Source organism: Oryctolagus cuniculus, chromosome 1 (genome assembly GCF_964237555.1).
Source record: "Oryctolagus cuniculus chromosome 1, mOryCun1.1, whole genome shotgun sequence".
In the NCBI taxonomy this organism is placed as follows: Eukaryota; Metazoa; Chordata; class Mammalia; order Lagomorpha; family Leporidae; genus Oryctolagus; species Oryctolagus cuniculus.
Genome location: NC_091432.1, coordinates 213,332,760 through 213,354,733, shown reverse-complemented (window position 1 = coordinate 213,354,733; position 21,974 = coordinate 213,332,760). Strand labels below are relative to the sequence as shown.

The following is a 21,974-nucleotide window of genomic DNA, read 5'->3' as shown; positions in this document are numbered from 1 at the left end:
CAGTGAAAAATTCTGCAAGCATTGCAATTTTTTTACACCAAAATAAACTTATTTTTAATTCCACTTTCCACAAACTTTCTGAACTCCCATCATATTTATTCATGATTTTTTTGCTATAAACATTCCTGAAAATTAAGATAAAAATGATAACAATAAATCTGTCAATAACAATGACATCTTGTAGTTCATAATGTTATTATACAGGAATATAAGATTCCTAGACTCACTCGCTCAAAGATACAGCACAGACAAGTTTTTCACACTCTCTCCCTGACAGCAAAGAGCTAATATTCTCAAATCACTGACTCTCTGTCAAAAGAATAAAATTTTAGGGCCGGTGCTGTGGTGTAGTAGGCTAAGCCTCCGCCTGTGGTGCTGGAATCTCATATGGGCACTGGTACATGTCCCAGCTGCTCCTCTTCCAATTCAGCTCTCTGCTTATGGACTGGGAAAGTAGTAGAAGACGGCCCAAGTGCTTGGGCCCCTGCACCAATGTGGGAGACCTGGAGGAAGCTCCTGGTTCCTGGCTTCAGATAGGCCCAGTCTTGGTCAATGTGGCCATTTGTGGATTGAACCAGCGGATGGAAGACCTTTCTCTCTGTCTCTCCCTCTCTGTGTCTGTAACTCTGCCTCTCAAATAAATAAAATCCTTTAAAAAAAAAAGAGTAAAATTTTTATTAAGCCAATGGACAACCCTAAAAGGTGATATATACCTCATCAGCTCTTCTTTGGCTTTTGAATTTCTGAGTAAGAAGGGGGTTCAGGGAGGCCCAGGGTTAGAATATTGAGAAATGAATGGACAAGTCATGGGAGAAATCTGAGTGGAGGGAGGGGCTGGCTTCATACCAGGTTCACACAGGAAGTGACACTGACAGACAAACTGAAAACCTGCACACAGAAGAATAGTCTGGAAGCAAGAGATGTAGGGAAGAAAAGAACAGCCACAATCACCTTTGCTCTCTGTGGCTTTGTGGATGCTAATGTCAACTAAACAGAACTAAGCAGGGATTAAAGCAGCACCAGCATAAAGATACTTGCTCATCCCAACACACACACACATGCACACACACACACAGCACAGGTGTGCCATCTGTCTGCAAGATTGCTCGCTCACTACAAGGCATTTTTTAACAGGAGGTATTGCAGATTTATAAGGAAATCGTATAACATAAAAAATCCAATCTAAAGGCATTGTCAGGGTGGGCATTTGGTGCAGCAATTAAGACATCGCCTGGGATACCCACATCCCATCTTGCAGTGTTTGGTTCAAGTCCTGGCTATTCTGCTCCTGATGCAATTTCCTGCTAGTGTGCACCCTGGGAGGCAGCAGATAATGGTCCTAGCAGTTGGTCTCTGCCATCCATGTGGAGATCCAGATTGAGTTCTGGGTTCCTGAATTCAACATGGCTCAACTCCTATTGTTGCAGACATTTGGGGAGTAACAAGAATACGGGAGATCTGTGTGTGTGTGTGTGTGTGTGTGTGTGTGTATGATGTGTATCTGTGTCTTCCTTTCAAATAAATAAATAATAATAAATTCAACGTCTTTCTCCATCACTGTCTCCATCCCTTCTATTTACTCTTTGGCACACAGCAGGTTTGGATAGAATTACCACTCTCTGAAAACGTATAGTAAATGGAAAGCTTTCAACATGCTTAGATTCTATATGAACAGGTGTTTTTTTAAGAAAAGGAAATATTTGGGCCGGCGCCGCGGCTCACTAGGCTAATCCTCCGCCTAGCGGCGCCGGCACACCGGGTTCTAGTCCCGGTCGGGGCGCCGGATTCTGTCCCGGTTGCCCCTCTTCCAGGCCAGCCCTCTGCTGTGGCCAGGGAGTGCAGTGGAGGATGGCCCAGGTGCTCGGGCCCTGCACCCCATGGGAGACCAGGAAAAGCACCTGGCTCCTGGCTCCTGCCATCGGATCAGCGCAGTGCGCCGGCCGCAGCGCGCCGACCGCGGCGGCCATTGGAGGGTGAACCAACGGCAAAGGAAGACCTTTCTCTCTGTCTCTCTCTCTCACTGTCCACTCTGCCTGTCCAAAAAAAAAAAAAAATAAAAAATAAAAAAATAAAAAAAAGAAAAGGAAATATTTATAAGCAAATAGCAGATAAGTATATTTCAGAGAAAAAAGTATAATAAATACAAGAATTTTTCTCTATATATTCGAAGAAAGTATGACTCCCTTAAAAATAAGCATGGAGGGGGGCCGGTCCCATGGCACAGTAGGTTAATCCTCCACCTGTGGTGCCAGCATCCCATATGGGTGCCGGTTCTAGTCCTGGTTGTCCCTCTTCCAATTCAGCTCTCTACTATGGCCTGGGAAAGCAGTAGAAGATGGCCCAAGTCCTTGGGCCCCTGCACCTGCATGGGAGACTGGAAGGAAGTACCTGGCTCCTGGCTTCAGATCAGCGCAGCTCCAGCTGTTGCGTACATCTGGGGAGTGAACCAACGAAAGGAAGACCTTTCTCGCTGTCTCTCCCTCTCACTGTCTGTAACTCTACCTCTCAAATAAATAAATAAAATCTTTAAAAAAAATAAGCATGGGAGTGGGTATTTTGGTGCAACAGGTTAAGCTACCACTTGTAACAATGCATTCCATGTGAGCACCCATTTGTGTCCTGGCTGCTTCACTTCTGATCCAGCTCCCTGCTAATGTGCCTGGAAAGGCAGTGGAGGACGCCCCAAGTAATTGGGGCCCAGCCAACCACCTGGGAGACATGGATGAGGCTCGCGGCTCCTGGCTTCAGCATGGCCCAGCCCTGGCTATTGCAGCCATTTGAGTAGTGAATCAACAGATGGTTCACCCCTTCTATCACTCCTTCTCTGTCTCAGTAACTCTGCCTTTCAAGTAAATAAATAAATATTTTTAAAAAATTAAGTGTGAAGAGGGCTAGTAGAGTCAGGAAATAAATTGATGATAAGAATAAAACCATTGCAAACATGAAAACTTCGTAAGAATCAAACAGGAGCTGGTGCTGTGGCATAGTGGGTAAAGCCACCACCTACAGTGCCAGCATCCCATATGGGCGCTGGTTCAAGTCCCGGTTGCTCCACTTCCAATCCAGCTCTCTGCTATGGCCTGAGAAAGCAGTAGATGATGGCCCAAGTCCTTGGGCTCCTGTACCCATGCAGGAAACCCAGAAGAAGCTCCTGGCTCCAGGTTTCAGATCGGCACAGCTCCAGCCATTGCAGCCAACTGGGGAGTGAACCATTGGATGGAAGACCTCTCTCTCTCTCTTCCTCTGTGTGTGTGTGTGTGTGTGTAACTATGACTTTCAAATAAATATTTAAAAAAACAAGAATCAAACAAATATTGCTAAAAACACAAAGTTAATTACCTAGAGGACAGATTTTAAATGCAATAAAAAACTTCTGAGAAAAATCAAAGAAATAAATAAAAACAGTTTAAAATTAATCACTTAGAGGATATAATTATTAGATAACAGAACAAATGGTTCTGTTTTCACTGAAAGTCCAGAAGAAAGTATAGAAAACAAAGGAAAATGTAACATTTCAGATCAAAGGAACTACCATTTTTCAGGAAAAATAAACACAAGAACTTGCAGTGAGAAATACCATGGAGAAGTTATAAAGTTTTGGGTATATAAAAGTAATTCTATCAGCACCAAGGCCAGAAACCAAAACATAAAAATTACAGACATATGGAGGAGGGAAAGCAAGCTAACTACACAGAAGAAACAATCAGACTCACTCAGACTTTGCCAGAGCATTAGGCAATGCCAAAACACAATGCAAGAATTTCTTCTAAAAAATGTGATTTGTTTAAAAAGATTTATTTATTTCATTGGAGAGGAAGAGTTAGAGAGAGAGACAGAGAGAGGGAGAGACAGAGACAAAGAGATCTTCCATCTGTTGGTTCACTCACCAAACGGCTGCAACATCTGAAGTTGGGATGATCCAAAGCCAGGAGCCAGGAGTTTCTTCCAGGTCTCCCACATGGGTCCAGGGCCTCAAGCAATTGGGCTGTCTACCCAGGCGCATTAGCAGGAAGCTGGATTGGAAGTGGAGCATCCAGAGCTAAACCAGTATCCATACAGGAGGCCTGTGTCACCAGGTGGCAGCTTTACCTACTATGCCACAGCGCCAGCCCCAACACAATTCCATAATTTTATGCACATCCAACTTATTGTTCATGGAAACAAGAAACATTCAGAATTTAACACCTCTGTGCTCTGTTTGAAAATGCTTTTCCAACTAAACAGTAATTCCAAACACAAAGCTCAAAGAAGAGCATGCCATTGAGGGCAGGGCTTGGGGGTGATCTGATTCCATTGAGCTCCATGGCTAACACTAAGCCCAGAAAACCTGGTTCTGCCTCAAGACCTTTGCAAATGCTCTTCTGTCCTCTGCCTGACTCACCCCCTAATTTTTTCTCAAGCTCAGCACCACAGAAACCTGTTCTCTAACAATTCTGTCCAAAAGAACCCTTCTCACCACTCCAGTGTTTGCTTTCAGTCCCAGCATCTATCCTTGTCTGATAGTACAGGGTACTTGTATCTGTATGGTCTGCCTGCTCTCCTAGAAGAGATGCTGCATGAGGGTGGACCTCTGTCTTTTCTTCCATCCACTGCTATATTCTCAATGCTTGGAAGGGTGCCTGGGAGGAAGAAGGCACTCAAAAACTATCTGTTGATGGAATGGAATGAAGTTCAAAAATCTCACAAGTTAAAATACCTAGAAGATGGGACTGGCACTGTGGCATAGCGGGTAAAGCCTCTGCCTGCAGTGCCAACATCCCATATGGGCTCTGGTTCGAGTCCTGGCTATTCCACTTCCAATCCAGCTCTCTGCTGTGGCCTTGGATAGCAGTAGAAGATGGCCTAAGTCCTTGGGCCCCAGCACCCACATGGGAGGCCCAGAAGAAGCTCCTGGCTTTGGATTGGCACAGCTCCAGCCGTTGTGGCCAACTGGGGAGTAAACCAGCAGATGGAAGACCTCTCTCTCTCTCTCTCTCTCTTCCTCTCTCTCTCTCTCTCTGCCTCTCCTTCTCTCTGTGTGTAACTCTGACTTTCAAATAAATAAATAAATCTTAAAAAAGATACCTAGAAGATGGAAAGCTGACAACATAAGAACAACAAATGGCAAGTGGAAGGTGAGGTGATGGGCATTCAGGCCCTCAATGCTGAGAGTAAGGAATCAATCGATCAAGTCTAATTTAACCAAAACAATTACTGGATCACTTTGCATAGTTAATGAGATATTTTGCTTAGCCTCTGTCAGTGATTCAGTATCTTCTGGAATCGAGATCAATGTTTGCATTTTATGGCTCAATGGTGCAAGCCGAGTTACTGACAAAGCAGTGGGGGAAAAAAATCACAAACTGTGACCAAGGTAGAGTGATCACGTAAAGTCAGACTGCTCAGCGGCAGGTGCTGTAGTGCAGTGGGTTAAGCTGCTGCTTCGGACATCCACATCCCATACCGGAAGGCCTTGGATCAAGTCCCACCTCTACTTCCTACCCAGCTTCCTGCTAATGTGGACCCTGGGAAGCAGCAGGTACTGGCCCACATACTTGGGTTCCTGCTATCCCATGGGAAACCTGGATGGATTTCCTGGCTTCTGGCTTGAGCCAGCCCTGGTTGTTGCAGCATTTAGGGAGTGAACTAACAGATGAAAGATCTTTTGATCAACATTGCTCTCTCCCTCTATATCTATCTCTCTGTTTCTCCCTCTCTCCATCTTTCTCCTTTCATTAAATAAGTAAATAAATGTTTTTATAAAAAAAGTTGGACTAGTCAAGTACAAACATTCAGATATAACCATGGCTAGCATCTTTAAAGATTTGGGGAAACGGGCTCTCAAATGTTTGCTGGTAATGATATAAAGTGATACAACATTTTTTAAGGCACTTTGACACTAACTAGCAAAATTTATAATGTACATATTCACATACCCAGCAGCTCCATTTCTCGAAAAGGACAGTCAGATTCATTTTCAGGATTTACAAGCATGTTCATTGCATAAAAGAAAAAATGGAAACAAACCTAAATTTCCATCAAGGAGAGGTTGGTTAATTATATTCCAAAGGCAAGTTCTAAGCAGCTAATAAAAGTAAATGAAGAAAATGTGTATATATTCATGTGCAAGGACACTTCAAAAAGTTCACAGAAAACAGAATCAAGAATAAGTTTATTTTGGTGCAAAAACATTTGAAATCGATGCATAATTTCATGATATGCATGATATGCATGTTTCATGAAATTTTGCAGACTCTCTCATGGAAAAGTACACACAATCTAAAATGAAGTAGAAAAAGTCACAGCTACTCCACTTCTGATCCAGCTCCCTGATCATGCAGAAGATGGCCCAATGACTTAGGTCCTTGCCACTCATGTGGGGAACCCAGATGGAGTTCCTAGCTCCTGGTCTTCAGCCTGGCCCAACCCTGGCTGCTGTGGCCATGGAGGGAGTGATCCAGAGGATGGATGATCTCTTTCTCCACATCTCTCTGCCTCTGTTACTCTGCCTTTTGAATAAATAAATTGAAAAAAATAAAATCTAAAGTCTCCACCCAGACTACCCTGTACTCTCTGGTCTATTCTTGCCTGGTTCTTCAACATCATCTCTGGATCGTCTCATTCCCAAATTTGCAGCCACATTAATCTTCTTTCAGTTCTTTAAAACTATCGGGATGTCTCCTGCCTCAGGACCTTAGCACATGATGGTATCTCAGCCCAAAATGCTTTTTTACTCTGCTTCTCACCTAGCCAACTCCTAGTCACCCTTTAGCTCTCACATTAAAGATCAGTTTTCCAAAGACGCTTCTCTGACTGCCTCTCTAATCTACCCTGTGTCCTCTTCCTATTATTTTCCCTGCATTATTTCCCTTCATGACATCTATGGCAACTTTTATTTCATATTCACCTGTATTTACTGGCTATACATCTATCCCTTCATCAGACTAGGAATTCCACATGGGGGAATTATGACTGCTTTGCTGACCTGTGCTAATCGCAATAAGTATTTGCTGATTTGATGAAAAAATAAGTGAATTTTGATCCCTTTTAAAATTAATTTTTCATAAATACCACCTGTACACAGTAAGGGAGACTGAAGTCCCATCTCATTCATATTTGAGTGGACTGTCATCCTTCAAATGCAACTTTTTTAAATGATTACTTTTCATCTACTTGAAAAGGAGAGAGAGAGAGAGAGAGAGAGAGAGAGAGAGAGAGAGAGAGAATCTTCCATTAGCTGGTTTGCTCCCTCAAATGCCTGCAACAGCCAGGACCAGGTTGAAGCCCGGAGCCTAGAACTCTATCCAGGTCTTCCACATGGGAGGTGGGGAACCAAGCACCTGAGCCATCATCTGCTGCCTCCCAGGGTGCGTCAGTAGGAAGCTGGATCAGAATCGGCACTCTGATATGGAATGCAGGTGTCCTAAGCAGCAGCTTAAAACAATGCGCCACAACACCAGCCCCTCCCAGGAGACTTTGAGAGGGTTTAGACTGAGGAAAGGACAGGATTTGACAGAAAATGTTGAGGACTCAAGGGAAGACAGAAAAAGGTAGTGCTCTAAAAGGGAGGGAATCAAAGATTCTCAAAGCTAAGTATATTAAGGAAGCGGAGCAAGTTGGAAGTTGGGGAGGTTAACTGGAAGATGAAGCAGACTTTAGAAACCCAAGGGCAAGTTGTGCGGCTTGAGGCAGTGATCAGAATCCTGCAGCGGCAGAAGAAGAGGGCAAAGAGGAAGGCTTTTGTTCACAGGGAGTGCCAGGTGTGAGGTAAGCCCACCTGGAACAAAATGTTAGGTGGAGACTGAGCCTGAGCGGGATTAGGGGCAAAGTCTCAGGAAGTCAATTTCCCATGGTTAGTGAGCACTCAGATGCTAAGCTGGAGAGACATACTTATGTATGGGCTACTGATGTGAGAGTGCAAAGATGAAAGTGATTCACAGACCCCACCCCCACGTCTCCTGAAGGGCACGGTGCACGCTCAGGGGAGACAGAGCAGGCCCAGTTCTGCTCTGTGCCCCCGAGCCTGCTGTGTTTTCTGATGGACTGTCCACATCCATGAGGGAATCTTGGGAATTGTGTGACTGGGTTACACTTTGCACCTTGTATTTGCTTATAAATGGCCTGGGGGGAAAAACAGCTTGGTGTCAACATGAGACCCAGTGAAACGTCACTGAATAAGGCTGGAGACCATAGTAATGATAACGGGTAATACTAACAAATCCAATGCTAACAAATCACAGATGATGTTGATGGCACATGCTGTGTGGCCAGGCTCTGTTCTAAAATCTCTCCATGGATCAACTTATTTGATCTTCACCAAAGTTGCATGAAACCATTGTCATTACCATTCCCATTTTCCAGATGGGTAAAATGAGGCCCAGAGAAACATCATGAGATGAAGTGTCAAGGGATTCACACCCAGACAACCTGACTCCAGCATCCTGCTGTTAAGCATGACATCGGTTCTTTAAGTTTCTACAGACCTTACAGTTTACAAACCCTTTAGAAGAGATGCAAACAGTCTCATTAACCTTTCAGAGTGACCATGGAATATCTTTGTCTCAAATATGCAAAAATGGAAACTGAGGCTTGGAGAGATTAAATAACTGAGATAGGAAACAAACAGCATTATAGCACTGGGCCATGCAGAGCTGGAAATCCCCAGTCCCTGGTCCTACAATACCATGCCACCTCTCACTCAGCAGTTTTGCTGGTAGGGATTAAATTGCATTTACACCATCAGATATGCAGGGGGATAAAAGCTGCCTCCAGGGTTTATTGAGTCTGGCCCAAAGCTCCTGATACCTGAAAACATGACATTATCTCCAACCTGAAATAAGATTTCATAGGGCCTCAATGTCAGGGAGTATCCGTGGGAAGAGATGCTGACCGAGAGGGAGCAGCATCGAATAGCTGGCTCCAGATGTGACCCTTTCTCGGAGCGGCTGGCCATCCCCTGGCATGACCAAGAAGCAGGGATGCAAAGGCAGAGCAGAGAGGGACCCACATGCGGGGCCCCGCCTTGTGTCTCTGGCAAACGCCTCTCCTGTCTCCACGGCCACCCGTCCCCACCCTTCCCATGCCATGCCCACGGGTGCCAAGCGAGGTAATCCAACCCCTGGCTGCTGCTACTTCGCTTCTGTCTCATTTATCCATTAGCGCAGAAGCAAATCAATTCTTCCAGGTCCTCTGATGGTTTGTAGCAGCCAGGACATTGCAGCCCTGACTCCTGGGAGCCGCGAACTCATCATTCTCCGGTGTGCGCTTCGCACAGAACCACAGTTGCCGGCGATCCGCAGTGACCCCCACCTCCACCCCTCCCCCATACCTAACTGCAGTCTGGCACTGCTGACATGGTTAGCAATGGGAAGTCACGGCCATCTCAGCCAACTCCCCGAGAAGCCGCAGCCCGGGGCAGGGGAACCTCCAACGTGCCTTAGCGACCTCATCCCGCGGGAGGCCCCGCGGGCCAGGGGGCAGCCGCACCAAAACCACGCATCCCCGGGCTCTGCCCGCTGCCTTCTGCATCCAAGGGCCGCTGCTATAGAAACGCCGGGCGCACACCCCGGGGCTGAAACGCAACACCGTGCTGGACTGGGACCTGGGCGGGGAGCAGCCTGCGGCCTCGGTCGCCATGGCAACCTGCCGCGCGCAGAGGGCCACCAGCTACGCGGCTGCGGCGCGGGGATACTCACTCCATCGCGGGCTCCGGACGGCCGGGCGCGCTGCTGCGGGACTCGCCTGCGCTGCTTGCCTCTGCCGGAGCCGAGCGCTCTGGCCGCGCGGCTTGCGAGGAGGAGCCGCCTCCCCTCCCCACCCTCCTGCACCCCTCCTCCCCTGGAGCGTTGAAAGTGAACGCTCAGGCTCTCTGAGCTCCCGGCCTGCGAATAAAACGGGAAGCAATTGGATAATGTGGTTCGCTGGGCGCTAGACAAGCCACTCCACTGCTGGGCTCCGGGGAGGGAGCGCGCCGGCAGCTGCGCTCAGTGCCTTAGGCGCCAGGTGCGCCCGCGGCTCCCCTGGGACAGGGCTGAGGGGAGACGCGTGGGAGGGGGAGAGGGGCGGCTGCAGAGGGTGGCGCAGCCCAGAAAGCGTCGGGAAAGGAAAGGATGCAGCCTGTGGCAAGGTTGCAGGTCTCGCTGCTTGGGAGTGGCAAGATGTGTGTGGCCTCTGCCAACAGCAAGGACTGCCCGTGGTGGGCTGGGCAGGGGTTCGCAAACGCCATTGTGCAGGCCCCGCAGGCATCCGTCTGAGTTTCTCCAGGAAAAGTCCCGTTGCGGCGCGTTAATGCGGTGGCTTCAACACAAGGGTAGCCCCACGCCCTTCTCCCATCACTGCTGATTCTGCCATTCCCACCTGCTGGGAAGAGCTGGTCCAGCATTACTTTCCCTGGTCAGGTTTTTGAAAACAATAGACGTGTTGAATATGGTTTCCCAAACGACCACGCCCCAACCCGCAGCACTGAGGCCCCCTGGGGCGTCTGTCCCTGTCACTGGCCTCACACCCCCGCTCCAGAATCCAGTTCTAACAGTTTCCAGAGAGGGAACCTGGTTCCCACCCAGGTGCCCGGCACCTGCTGCAATGGAGAGCAGATGAGCCGAGAGTCAGGCTTCCCTTGTGTCTTAGGGTCCCTCTGGGAGGTGCTGTCCGCTGGGTGTTTGGCCATCACAGCCCCCGCCCTGATGGGGCTCCCAAGGCTGAGTAGACAGAGGAAGAAAAGCAAAGGCTGAAAATATTGCTATTTAAAAAAATCAAGTGATGTTTTAAAAAATCAAGTGATAAGATATGGTGGTGAACATTCTAAAATGAATTTCCGATGATTGCACAACTTTGTGAGTTATCTGAAAACTGACTTGTGTTCTGGGTGGATTTTATGGTTAGTGATTTATATCTTTAAATAAAGCTGTTTTTGAGAAATGCTCTAATGGAGAATGAAAGGAAAGTGGATCTGCCTAGGAAAGGCTCTGGGGGTGCTGGTCTGAAAGGAGACAGGACCAATGAAGGCAGGCACCAGGAAGCTGGGACACTGGGCCAGGCAGCAGTGTGAAAGCTAGGGATGGAAACAGCCCTGTGTGTCCAAAGGCAGCAGTGACAGACAGCAGGGCAACCTATGACCCTGCTCCCTCTGGAAAATATCCACGAAACTGTCTGTGGATGGAGATTCCTGCTCAATGCCAAGTTCCCCTTTGGGGAGACTCTACTATGAACTGGGAGCTCATAAAACCTTCCCACAAGCCATGGCCTGGTAGCTCCCGGTAGCGGATAGGATTAAGCTCAGGTGTAAGTGATTGTGGGGCTTAAACAGGAGAGACATTTGCTTTTCTACTTCTTAAAAGTTCAGAGAGAGGCAGTCCTGGGCCGGTTTAGCAGCTGTACTCCCCTTCAAAGAGCTAAGAGACCCAGTCTCCTTGTGTGCTATATGTGGTCTCCCTTCCTGAAGTCATTTCATGCCCCACATTGGATGCTTCGGTTCCAGGCATCATGTGTGCATTCCAGCCAGCACAAAAGTGTAAGAAGCAAAGAAGAACTGACAAAAGAATCCTGCCACTGCCTTGAGGAAGGCCAGAATCAGTCACATGACCATGTTCTGTTTCCAGGGAGACTGGGCAAAGCAGTGCTTGCTGTGCATGGTTATGAGCCTCACCAAAAATTGGAAACTTAATTTCCATTGAAGATGAAGGAAATGCGTGTTGGGAGATAATTATGTCATTTGCAGACTCCTAAGTCCCTAGTATCCTGGCTTCTGCCTCCCCATGCTACTGCCATTGCTTGCCATAAAGTCCCAATGCCCAATGCAGTGAGCTTGTGTTGGGCCTATTCTTGCATGATTTATTAGCAGCATTTGGCATCTTGTATTTTTCACCTGAAGTCAGGCTATGGAGGCATAACTGACATCCAGTAGGGTTTAGCCCTTTCATCTGTACAGGTCTACGACTGTGGTGCAGACAAGCAACCTCCACCATGGCCAAGATATTACATTGCCCTCATCCAAACAGCCCCTTCCTTCAATGCACTCCTCCTACCTGCAGCTCCTGGTAGCCACTCAGCTGATCTCCGTTTCCATGGTCTTGCTTTCTCCAGAATGTTGTATAAAGGGAATTAGGATTGTATACAGCCTTTCCTGTTTGACTGCTTTCACTTTGCAAATGCCTTTGAGATCCCCATGCTGAGTTTTTAGGTAGGTAGTTCCTTTTTGATGTTAAATACTATTCCATTGTACAGACTGTCACCATTTGCTTCTCCATTTATCAACTGGTGGATACTTCGATGTTGTTTCCAATTTGTGGAGCTTATGAATAAAAACTGTAAACATTCACATGCAGATCCTCATGTGGCAAGTATTTTCATTTCTTATGCTTACATGCCTGGGATCACTTCTTCCAGTCTGAAACACTGTCTTCTGTGACATCAGCATATCACAACCCTAACTATCCCTTCTATTTGTCTCTGCAGTCTTGGAGTTCTGTAGGGTTCTAGTTCATCTCCCTTCCTTCCTTTCTCACTGTACAGACCCTCCCTTCCTGAGCAATTCCAAATCTTTTCAAAGCCTACTCCAGATCAATGGCCTGCTACAAATTTTGTTTAACTTATGTTAGTATGAAATTCACAAGCAAAAACAAAGTCTTAAAGCTCACGGTCTAAAAAAAAAAAAAAGAGCCAGCTCTATGAGAAACACCCAATAAGATATTTTGTTTGTATTTATTTATTGCTTGAAACAAAGAAACAGGGAGACAAAAAAAATCTTCTATCTGGTGGTTCAATCCCCAAATAACCACAATGCTGAGAATCGGAAGTGGAGCCCAGACTCAAATCCAGGCACTCCAATTTGAGATACAGGCTCCTCATGCGGTGTCTTAACTGAGATTTTCATATAGGCATAATGCCTAAGTTTTAGAACAGGAGCTCTGAAGCTGGGGACTTCGAATGGTTCTCAGGGATCTTCCAGAGATTCTGGGCTGAATTATAAAGTGAGAGAATGAGCATGTGGGAGATAGAGAATGGAAGTCCACACCTTTTACCAGGATGTCAATGTTCTCTGATTCAAAACAAACAGGGGCCAGCGTTGTGGCGTAGCAGGTTAAGCCTCCGCCTGGGATGCTGGCATCCATATGGGCACCAGTTCAAGTCCTGGCTGCTCCACTTCTGATCCAGCTCTCCGCTCATGCATCTGGGAAAGCAGAGGAAAGTGGCCCAAGTCCTTCTGCCCTTGCATCCACATGGTAGACCCAGAAGAAGCGCCTGGCTCCTGGCTTCAGATTGGCCGAGCTCCAGCCATTAGGGAGTGAACCAGCAGATGGAAGACCTCTCTCTCTTCTCCTCTTCTTCCTCCTTCTTGTCCTCTCTCCATAACTCTGCCTTTCAAACATCTATATAAAATCATGAGTGTTGAATTAAAAAAAAAAAAAACTCTAACTTCTTAGCTATACCAAACGTAGTATGTTTGGTTAAATGCTCTTCTGGTTTACTGGAAATAGAAACAATTAGAAGGGTTTGGAAAGAAATAGGAAAAAGGGTAACTTCTGGCACTAACAGCTCCAGATGAGGAAGGAGAGTGTGAAAACAGGCACAAGACAACAACAACAGTTTGGGATGGCTCAGTGTAGAAACACACTGCCCTACATACCCCAGCAGCCGCTGAGGACATCAAGGCCAACAGTGTTCAGTACCTGATTCAGGACCAAACAGCTTTTCAAATGTTCCCATTCACAAGGTGCAGGCACTCGGTGCAGCAATTAACATGCTGCTAGGACATCCGCATTCCACATCACAGTGCCTGGGTTCAAGGCCAGGCTGCTTGGAGTTCTGTAGGGTTCAATCCAGCTTTCTATGGATGTGCAACCTAGGGAGGCAGCAGGTAAGGGCTCAAGTACTTGGGTCCCTCCCACCCATGTGGAAGATCCAGACTAAGTTTCAGCTCTGGCTTAAGCCTGGCCCAGTCCCAGATGTTGTAGGCATTTTGGGAGTGGATCAGTGGATGGAAGATCTCTCTCCTTCTCTCCTCCCTGCCCCATCTTCCAAATAAAATAAAAGTAAGTATTTTTTTTTAATTTCCATTCAACTTAGCCTTTTTTCATGTTTACATTTTGCCTAGGCTAAAATCTGGTTATTTGGGAAATGTATTCAGTGTTCATGCAGCACTCTCTTTTTTTATTAGTGTTGGATAAATGGAGATATTCCTATAATTTTAAATATCTAAGGAAGATGAGAACAACAAGTACAATCACTTTGAAGTTCAAGGCATCATTCCACTACACTAATCAACAGAAGCAAATATTTAGATCAGTAACTAAAAGATAAAAATACGCAGTCTTAGCATCTACTTGGCATTTCTGGATTTCAACTGTACTCCTACAACAAAAAGTATTATGCCTTGTGAAACTTGCTGTATATTTTATGCTTTATAACATGTACTGCTTTTTACCTTTTGCTACTCTCATGTAAATAGTTTTGTTGTTCTCATTAAATAAGGATGTAGGAAGAGATACATTTCTACCAGAAACTAGGTATTTGTTCATCTAGAGCTGAGCATGTGACTATGTGGCATGTGCATAGTTAAATAATTTACAGGTTTTATTGATGGCAGATTTCACTCTTAGTTATGGAGCTGGAGTTAATATCATGTGGTCACTATTAGCCTTCGTGTCTCACTCTCCTATCGTTAAGTTCACTCTCCAACAGTCACCTCCAACAGTTGCTTATAATCCTACCGACACAAGCCCATGGATTGTGACAGGAGAGATGTCGGCAAAATGCAAATGGTTCTTTTCTTTGGTAAAACATGGACAAAGGTTGTTTACCCTCCTTCATAATATTTGTTGGCTTTTTTATGCATTCATGAGTAGGCTCAGAGAAGACACTAATAGCAGTGAATTCTGGCCCAGCCGTGATCCTGAGATGTTACCCTGTTGATGACAGGGGAGACCCTGGAGGTTACCTAGTCCATCAGCAAACACAAATCTCTACACTTGACCTGGGATCATCCTCCTTATCAAAGCATGTGTATTGTTTTCCTCTCACTCAGAAAGCTGAAAAGACCTATTTGTCTTTTGTTTTCAGAATCCTCTCACCCACCCACAAAATGACGTTATGTGTTCAGAACAGCCCATGATTATGTGTGTACAGATGTAGCAAGAACATTTATTTCACCACTGCCAAGTCTGACTTATGATGGAAGATGAACAATGGCTTCTCAGATAATCCAGTGACACCACAGGCTCAGCAAACCGACTTTGCCAAGGAAAGTAGCTGCCCCTTAACCACACATTAGACAGAAAACAGTCTGATGTCACCCACATGTGCTAAACTTTGGTTACACTGAGGGTGAGAAGAACTTGGTGATATTTAATTAATGTAAGACTATTAAAACTTAATTTAGCATGATCCTACCAGCTCTGCTATGTTGAATGACACTAGAGAAGTCATTTTGTTATTTGGTGTTTAAAGGAAAGCTAAAGTACACCAGTGTTCAAATCTTCCACCTCCTGATACAATATCAACTGTCAATAGTGAAAGCAACCTTGGCTAAGATGGACCTCAGATTATTTTGGAACCTGATTTGAAGAGGATCATATGAAAGTTAAAAACCATTTCTTCCTTCAGAAAGTGGGAAACACAGTTTTATTACTAAGGCAGAATAATGCTATTTTGCCCTAGGAAAAATGTGAGTGGCGCATCTTCCGCAAATACAATCAAGTCGCCACTGGAATGTTGAGTCCTATGGGGGCAGAGATGGAGCTTTCTATTTTGTGCACACGCATCCCCCCACAAGAGGGTCTAGCACATAGCTGGCTTGCAATAAACATGTGATAAAATAATGAGAAAAATCCTCTTCAGCAGGACCTTGAGAAGCTGTATGTTCTTGGATATATCTTTCATTAGACCTAAGTCTGTAGAGCAAGGGGCAAGTGAGGTTAGCAAACACAACATTCCTCCTCCCCACCAAGTCCCTAGCGGACCATCACGACCAGAGATGCTCCGAGTCTCTCTCAGCTTATAATTCCTAGCTCCTTGAAAGTTTTGAGGCATATGCAGAGCAAAGAGAGTCAGATTTCATGATTGACACAGCTGATTATATCAACCATGATTTATGTTCTATTACATTTCAAAAGTATCTGTTTTCTCCCCTCTGGGACATTGCTACCATGAGAGTGAGGATGACAGAGTTCAGAGTGACCTACAACGGAGAGGGAAAGCTGAGTAGGAGGCTGCTGCAATGGTTTAGATAAGCGCAATGAGATCCTAAATTAGGGCAGTGAGAGTTGGCATGGTCAGGAAAGAGAATCGAGAAATCCACCAGAACTCAGAACGCGTGGGTTACAGAAAGGCATCAAGCCCGATTCTCACAGCTTGAATGACTCAGTGAAAGACGATAACAGCCACTGACCGAGCCAGAGCAGTCGAGAGGAGCCCATGGGTGCACCCGAGGATTCTGATTTCAACAAGTAAACAGCTTATTATTGTTTCCTGGTGCTCCGCACATGACCTAGGAAGCATATTAAGCTGCTTGCAGAAGAGCTAAGCAGAGAGGTCAGGAGATGTGAAATAAGATTTGAGGAAATAGTTGAACTTGATTTTCTCAAATACACTCTTCTGGAGAGCAGTGAAAGCTGCGTCAGAGGGCCCATGGGGAGAAATAAGTGAGGCAACTGATCATTAAAATGGTGGTTTGGGTCATGTGTTAATCTAGAGAACTAAATAACTTACTCCTGATAAGAGATCATTTGATTTTCAGGTAGCAAACTTTCTGTCATTAGCAAGACCAGCGAATAAGACCGAGTATTCTCCTAGGTGTCAATCACTGCTTCCCCGCATTGGACCCCCATTCTCAGATAAAACTTGTCTTTGTTGGAACCCAGTAAACTACCCTAATCCTTCCCTCCCATCAATTTTGTCAGCTGCCCGCATTCTTTAACACTCCCTGAATTCCTCTTTGCGCCGATATCATCATCATATCACTGACTTAAATGCCCATGTGAATGCCTTATGTAAACCCTTTCTTCCCAGTTCCATGACCTCCTTGACTTTCATTCCACTCAAGCCAACCACTCCCATCACATTTCATGTTCACCTGCCAAATATTAACAGGACCTGTTTTTAGGGAAACAAGATGTAGTCTTATTTTACTTTCTCAGATTTCTAGAACTGATGTTTTCCACATCTACATTTTTTTCCTCCTATTCCTACAAACTCATGGCACCAGGAAAATAGCAAGGGGTACCCCTAGGCCAAGGACAAAATTCTGGGAAAGAGTTGGTGTAATGCTGATTCTATGCTCTTCTTGTTGTCTCCTGTGGCCATGATAGACGTATGAGCAGTCCCTGGGGACAAAAGCAGACTCTCTATGCCTACCAGAACCAATATTCTTGCTCCAGAAGTTCTGACACTATTTAGAGGAAATGGAAGTACCCCTTGGTCTCTACCCAATGAGAGAGAAAGTTCCACCTACATCTCCCATGTTTTCCCAGTGAGACTGACATGAATGCAGTGAACCAGAGTTCATGACAAGGTCCAAGTCAGCATCAGGATAAGGTTATGAGACCTGCAGGCAGTACCTGTCTAGTTAAATATTTTAACATATGATAATTTCATTTTTAGGTACCCCCTTCCTATCCTCTATGTCATTTTCTCTGACCTTACTCCCACCTAGTTAAGGTAATAAATACCCTGGGATAGCAGTAGGGGAGTTTTGCAAGCTCAGCAGACAGAAGCCAGACATATATTTTAAATGAGGAAAGTGGATTAGGTGGAGGGACAATAGAGAACAGTGGGGACTGTGACCAACCAAGAGCCTATACCCCATTGGAAGGGAGTCACCTCTACTCTGGCCCAGCCAACTACCACCATGGAGGAATGTAGAGATATCTGGGGTATTCAGATCTTCTGGACTTTCTTGCTGGAAACAAGAAAAATCCTTATTTTATGCAACATAATCAGTAAATAGCTAAAAATGTTACATGACCATATGATAAGAGGGCTATATTTGGTGTACAGCCTCTGGTTTAAGGGGTCAGTTGTGATGGGTTTGAATTTCCCAAAGCACATAGATGTTTCCTAGCTTTCCTGCAGGCACACAGTTCACTCCACAGCTATGTCATGATGGACTCCTGGCACGAAGCGGTGTGTTCCAACTGCTTTACAAGGTATCAATCATCAAGAAGTAGATGAGTTCAAGAACAAGTCTGGTGGAGTTACGGTTTGAGGACAAGTCAGGGCAAGACATTTCTGGGCCATAAGCAAATGAGTGCACAGGAGGGAAGCAGGGATGCTGTCAGAGAACTCAGGGTCCCTGCAGTTTCTGTTCCAGGAGGTGGTGGGCTCCAAGGCAGCTTTGCTGACTGTAAGGGCTTTGCATGAGAAGGCAGTCAGGAGTCCAACTGTCCCAACTGTCAGATCCTCTTCTGCCTACTGAGCTGTCTTTGAGGCCTCCCAAACTGTTCCCCTATTCCTGCCTCGATAGGTAGTTCTGTTTACCATTACAGATCATTTTTTTCCTGGGCTCTAGTCAACTTAAGATAAAACCCTTCTCTGACAGCATCTATCCATCCATCCATCTCTCTCTCTCTCTCTCTCTCTCTCTCTCTCTTTCTCTCTCTTCATTTTATTTGAAAGGCAGACAGACAGACAGAGACTTTCCAACTGCTAGCTCACTCTCCAAAATGCCTACAGCATCCAGGGCTGTCACAGCCAGAAGACTAGAACTCAGTCCAGGTCTCAGTCCACGTGGGTGGTGGAGACTCCAGTACTTGAGCTATCACCTGGTACCTACCATCCTGTGCATTAGCAGGAAGCTGGAATCAAAGCAGAGCCAGGACTCAAACTCGGGTACCTTGATACAGGATGTGGGCATCCTAAGCACCATTCTAACCACTGCACCAAACATACTCTATCAGAATCTTAAGCAACTTATACAGCTGAACTTGAGCTAAAAGTGTTTGTCCCCAGTAGTGCAATTAACTGCTTCTGTTTAAATTTTTCACATCAGTAAGCATCATTTCCACAGCATTCCTGCACCAAAACATCAGAACGTGTTTGAGAGGTTAAGCCAGAAAGAGGAGGCAGGGGACAGGCTGGCTCCAAGAAGCAAAATTTATCTCAAGAACCCCAAAACCTCTCTCACAGCCTCAAGATTCTCCCAACAAGATTCGTATTTCTATGGAGTGCACTTGAGGACCAGAAATAGTTTCAAGGTCCTTTTTTCATCAGCAGATCTCTGAGGTTCGAATGTCATACACTGTGGCCAGTCTCTGGAAAAATATTTTGGTACAGGGAAACCTTTCAAAGAATACTGCTTTTCAAAATGAATATTAAAGCTACTGTATAAAGGAGGAGATTGGCCAGATCAAATAAAAGAGCACTTCAAAAAGAAAAAAAAAAAAGGAGGCTCCGGGGCTGTGGCGCAGCGGGTTAACACCCTGGCCTGTGGCGCTGGCATCCCATATGGGCACCGGTTCAAGACCCAGCTGCTCCACTTCCAATCCAGCTCTCTGCTATGGCCTGGGAAAGCATTCGAAGATGATCCAAATCCTTGGGCCCCTGCAGCCACGTGGAAGACCCGGAAAAAGCTCCTGGCTCCTGGCTTCAGATAGGCATAGCTCCGGCCATTTCGGTCATTTGGGGAGTGAACCAGCAGATGGAAGACACCCCCCCCCCGCCTCTCCATTCTGTGTAACTCTGACTTTCAAATAAAATAAATAAATCTTTAAAAAAAAAGTTCATGAAAGAATGGCATCAAAAGACAATGGGAACTTTGCATGAACTTTTTGAAATGCACTGGTATAACACTGTGCAAACCATAGGATTCTCCCAGCCAAATAAAATGCTTACACCACCACATCCTTCTCAGGAGTAGCTCTGGGCTTTGACTTCCTGTACTACAAGATAAAAATGTGCTAGAATACATTCTGCATCTGTACCATGTGCCTCCAATTCCCTTGTGAAGAGGAGAGAGGCCCCTACCCCAATCAACACTTTGAGCCAAGTCAGGAGCCAAAGTAAGAGCAGACTGCCAAGTCCAAGCAGGGGTAACAGGAGGACTGAAGACTAGCAACAATCTTAGGTCAGGAGCAGCAAGCTTAATCTCTGCTGGCAAGGTCACGGCCCAGTGAGGTGGAGCTTGTTAAAGAAAGAACCAATGAACTTGTCTTCTGGGTTCTCTTGTGAGCATTTCACAGGTTGAGCGTTCAGCAGGAGTTTTGGGGTGTGGATGGTATTGTTATTATTAGAGCTAAATGTAAAGAATGCCAGGGATGGGGAACACCCAGGCCCACGAGCTATATGAGGCCTGTGAAATCACCTGGTCTGGCTCTGCCAAGGCAATGGCAGGAGGGACTCGAAATTCAACAAATCTACAGCAGGCTAACTTTTATGTGGATAATTTTGTATGTCCCATGAATGCTGCTATAAATATCCAAATGGCCTTCTCCAGAAAAAAGGTCCCGCCCCTGGAGCTCTTTTGAAATTCAGAATAGCTTTGGTTTCAACATTCCTGGAGCCCATTCTACCTAGGCAGAATCCTGAAGTCCATACAGACCATAGTTATTCATTCGTGTTATCAGTCATTTGTGTAAGCTCTACTCTGAATAACTGAGGTTTTCTTCAGATGTAGACCTATCTCCAGTAAGCTAAGACCTTTTTTATTTTACTTTTACCCCATGTCAAAATCACGACCGACCTTAAAGACATAGCCTGATCTTGGTATAGATATCAGCCCTTGAACCTCTAGTAATGTGGCTATCTGAATATAATAAGCTACAGGTAGCAAGACATGTATAATCAAATGTTTTAATGGTACAGAACAAAGTATAACTTGGCTATTTTTAATATCAAGGTATTATCAAATGATATCACATTAAGATTACCATCAGAATTGAATATCAGTCAAATTGAAATGAGGATGGAAGCACAGTTGGGAGTACTGGTTACCTACCAGAAGATCAAGCAAATGAGGAACTAATAGACCTTGGTTTTCAGGATTCTCCAAGAAAGGAATATACGTATGTATGTATGTTTTAGTATCAGAGATGTTGGTGTTCACATGCAGTTTTCAATATTTATAGATGAGAAATACAGATACGTGTGTGTGTGTGTGTGTGTGTGTGTGTTACATACAAACATATATTCCCTGGTTCTATCCATGGAGAGATGGCCTGGGAACAGAACATCTCAATAACAATGAGGCTATCAAGCCCCTAGATCTGGGTATCCAGCCATTATACACCACCTATCGGGACCAAAACTCCTTGGAGAAGTGACTCATGCCTGAAACAATTTGTGCCAGAAAGCTAAGAAGAGTTCAAGGAATGATGGAATATATCAAAAAGACAGGAACCAACTAGAACTGATTTGGTCTCAGGTACCAAATTAGGGGCAATAAAAATAAAGATGGAATAGGCATTTAACCTAGCAGTTAACTCCCACATCTCACAGCAGAATATCTGGGATCAAGTAATTGGGTTTCTGCCACCCACATGGAAGACCTGGATTGAGTTTCTAGTTCCCAGTCCCCATCATTGAGGGCATTCGGGGAATGAACCAACAGATGGAAGCATGCTCTCACTCCCCAAACAAAATAATAAATGAAATTTTTAAAAATAAAATAATGTGGGGCCAGCACTGTTGCGTAGTAGGTTAAGCCTCAGCCTGTGGTATCAAAATCCCATATGGGGGCTAGTGCTATGGCGCAGTGTGTTAACGCCCTGGCCTGAAGAGCCAGCATCCCATATGGGCGCCAGTTCTAGTCCTGGCTGCTCCTTTTCCAATCCAGCTTTCTGCTATGGCCTGGAATAGCAGCAGAAGATGGCCCAAGTCCTTGGGCCCCTGCACCTGCATGGGAGACCTAGAAGAAGCTCCTGGCTCCTGGCTTCAGATCAGCACAGCTCTGGCCATTGTGGCCATCTGGGGAGTGAACCAGTGGATGGAAGACCTCTATCTGTAACTCTGTCTTTTAAATAAATAAAATAAATCTTTTTTTTTTTTTTTTTTAAGAATCCTATATG

General features: G+C 45.4%; 1 protein-coding gene across 3 annotated transcripts in view; it reads right to left on the bottom strand.

The window, feature by feature from the left end:
• The window catches only part of PALM2AKAP2 (PALM2 and AKAP2 fusion), a 595,149-nt gene that overhangs the window by 511,239 nt on the left and 61,936 nt on the right, over nt 1-21,974 (bottom strand). Inside the window, exon 1 of one of the 3 annotated variants that reach the window (XM_051852118.2) lies at nt 9,675-9,775. The exons of 1 other annotated variant lie outside the window; for it this stretch is intronic. In XM_051852118.2, the coding sequence (XP_051708078.1) occupies nt 9,675-9,679 (5 nt within the window). In that variant the 5' untranslated portion in view covers nt 9,680-9,775. Of the gene's footprint in view, nt 1-9,674; nt 9,776-21,974 lie in introns of those variants that run through there. One more of the 3 variants, XM_070047110.1, reaches the window with a different exon arrangement.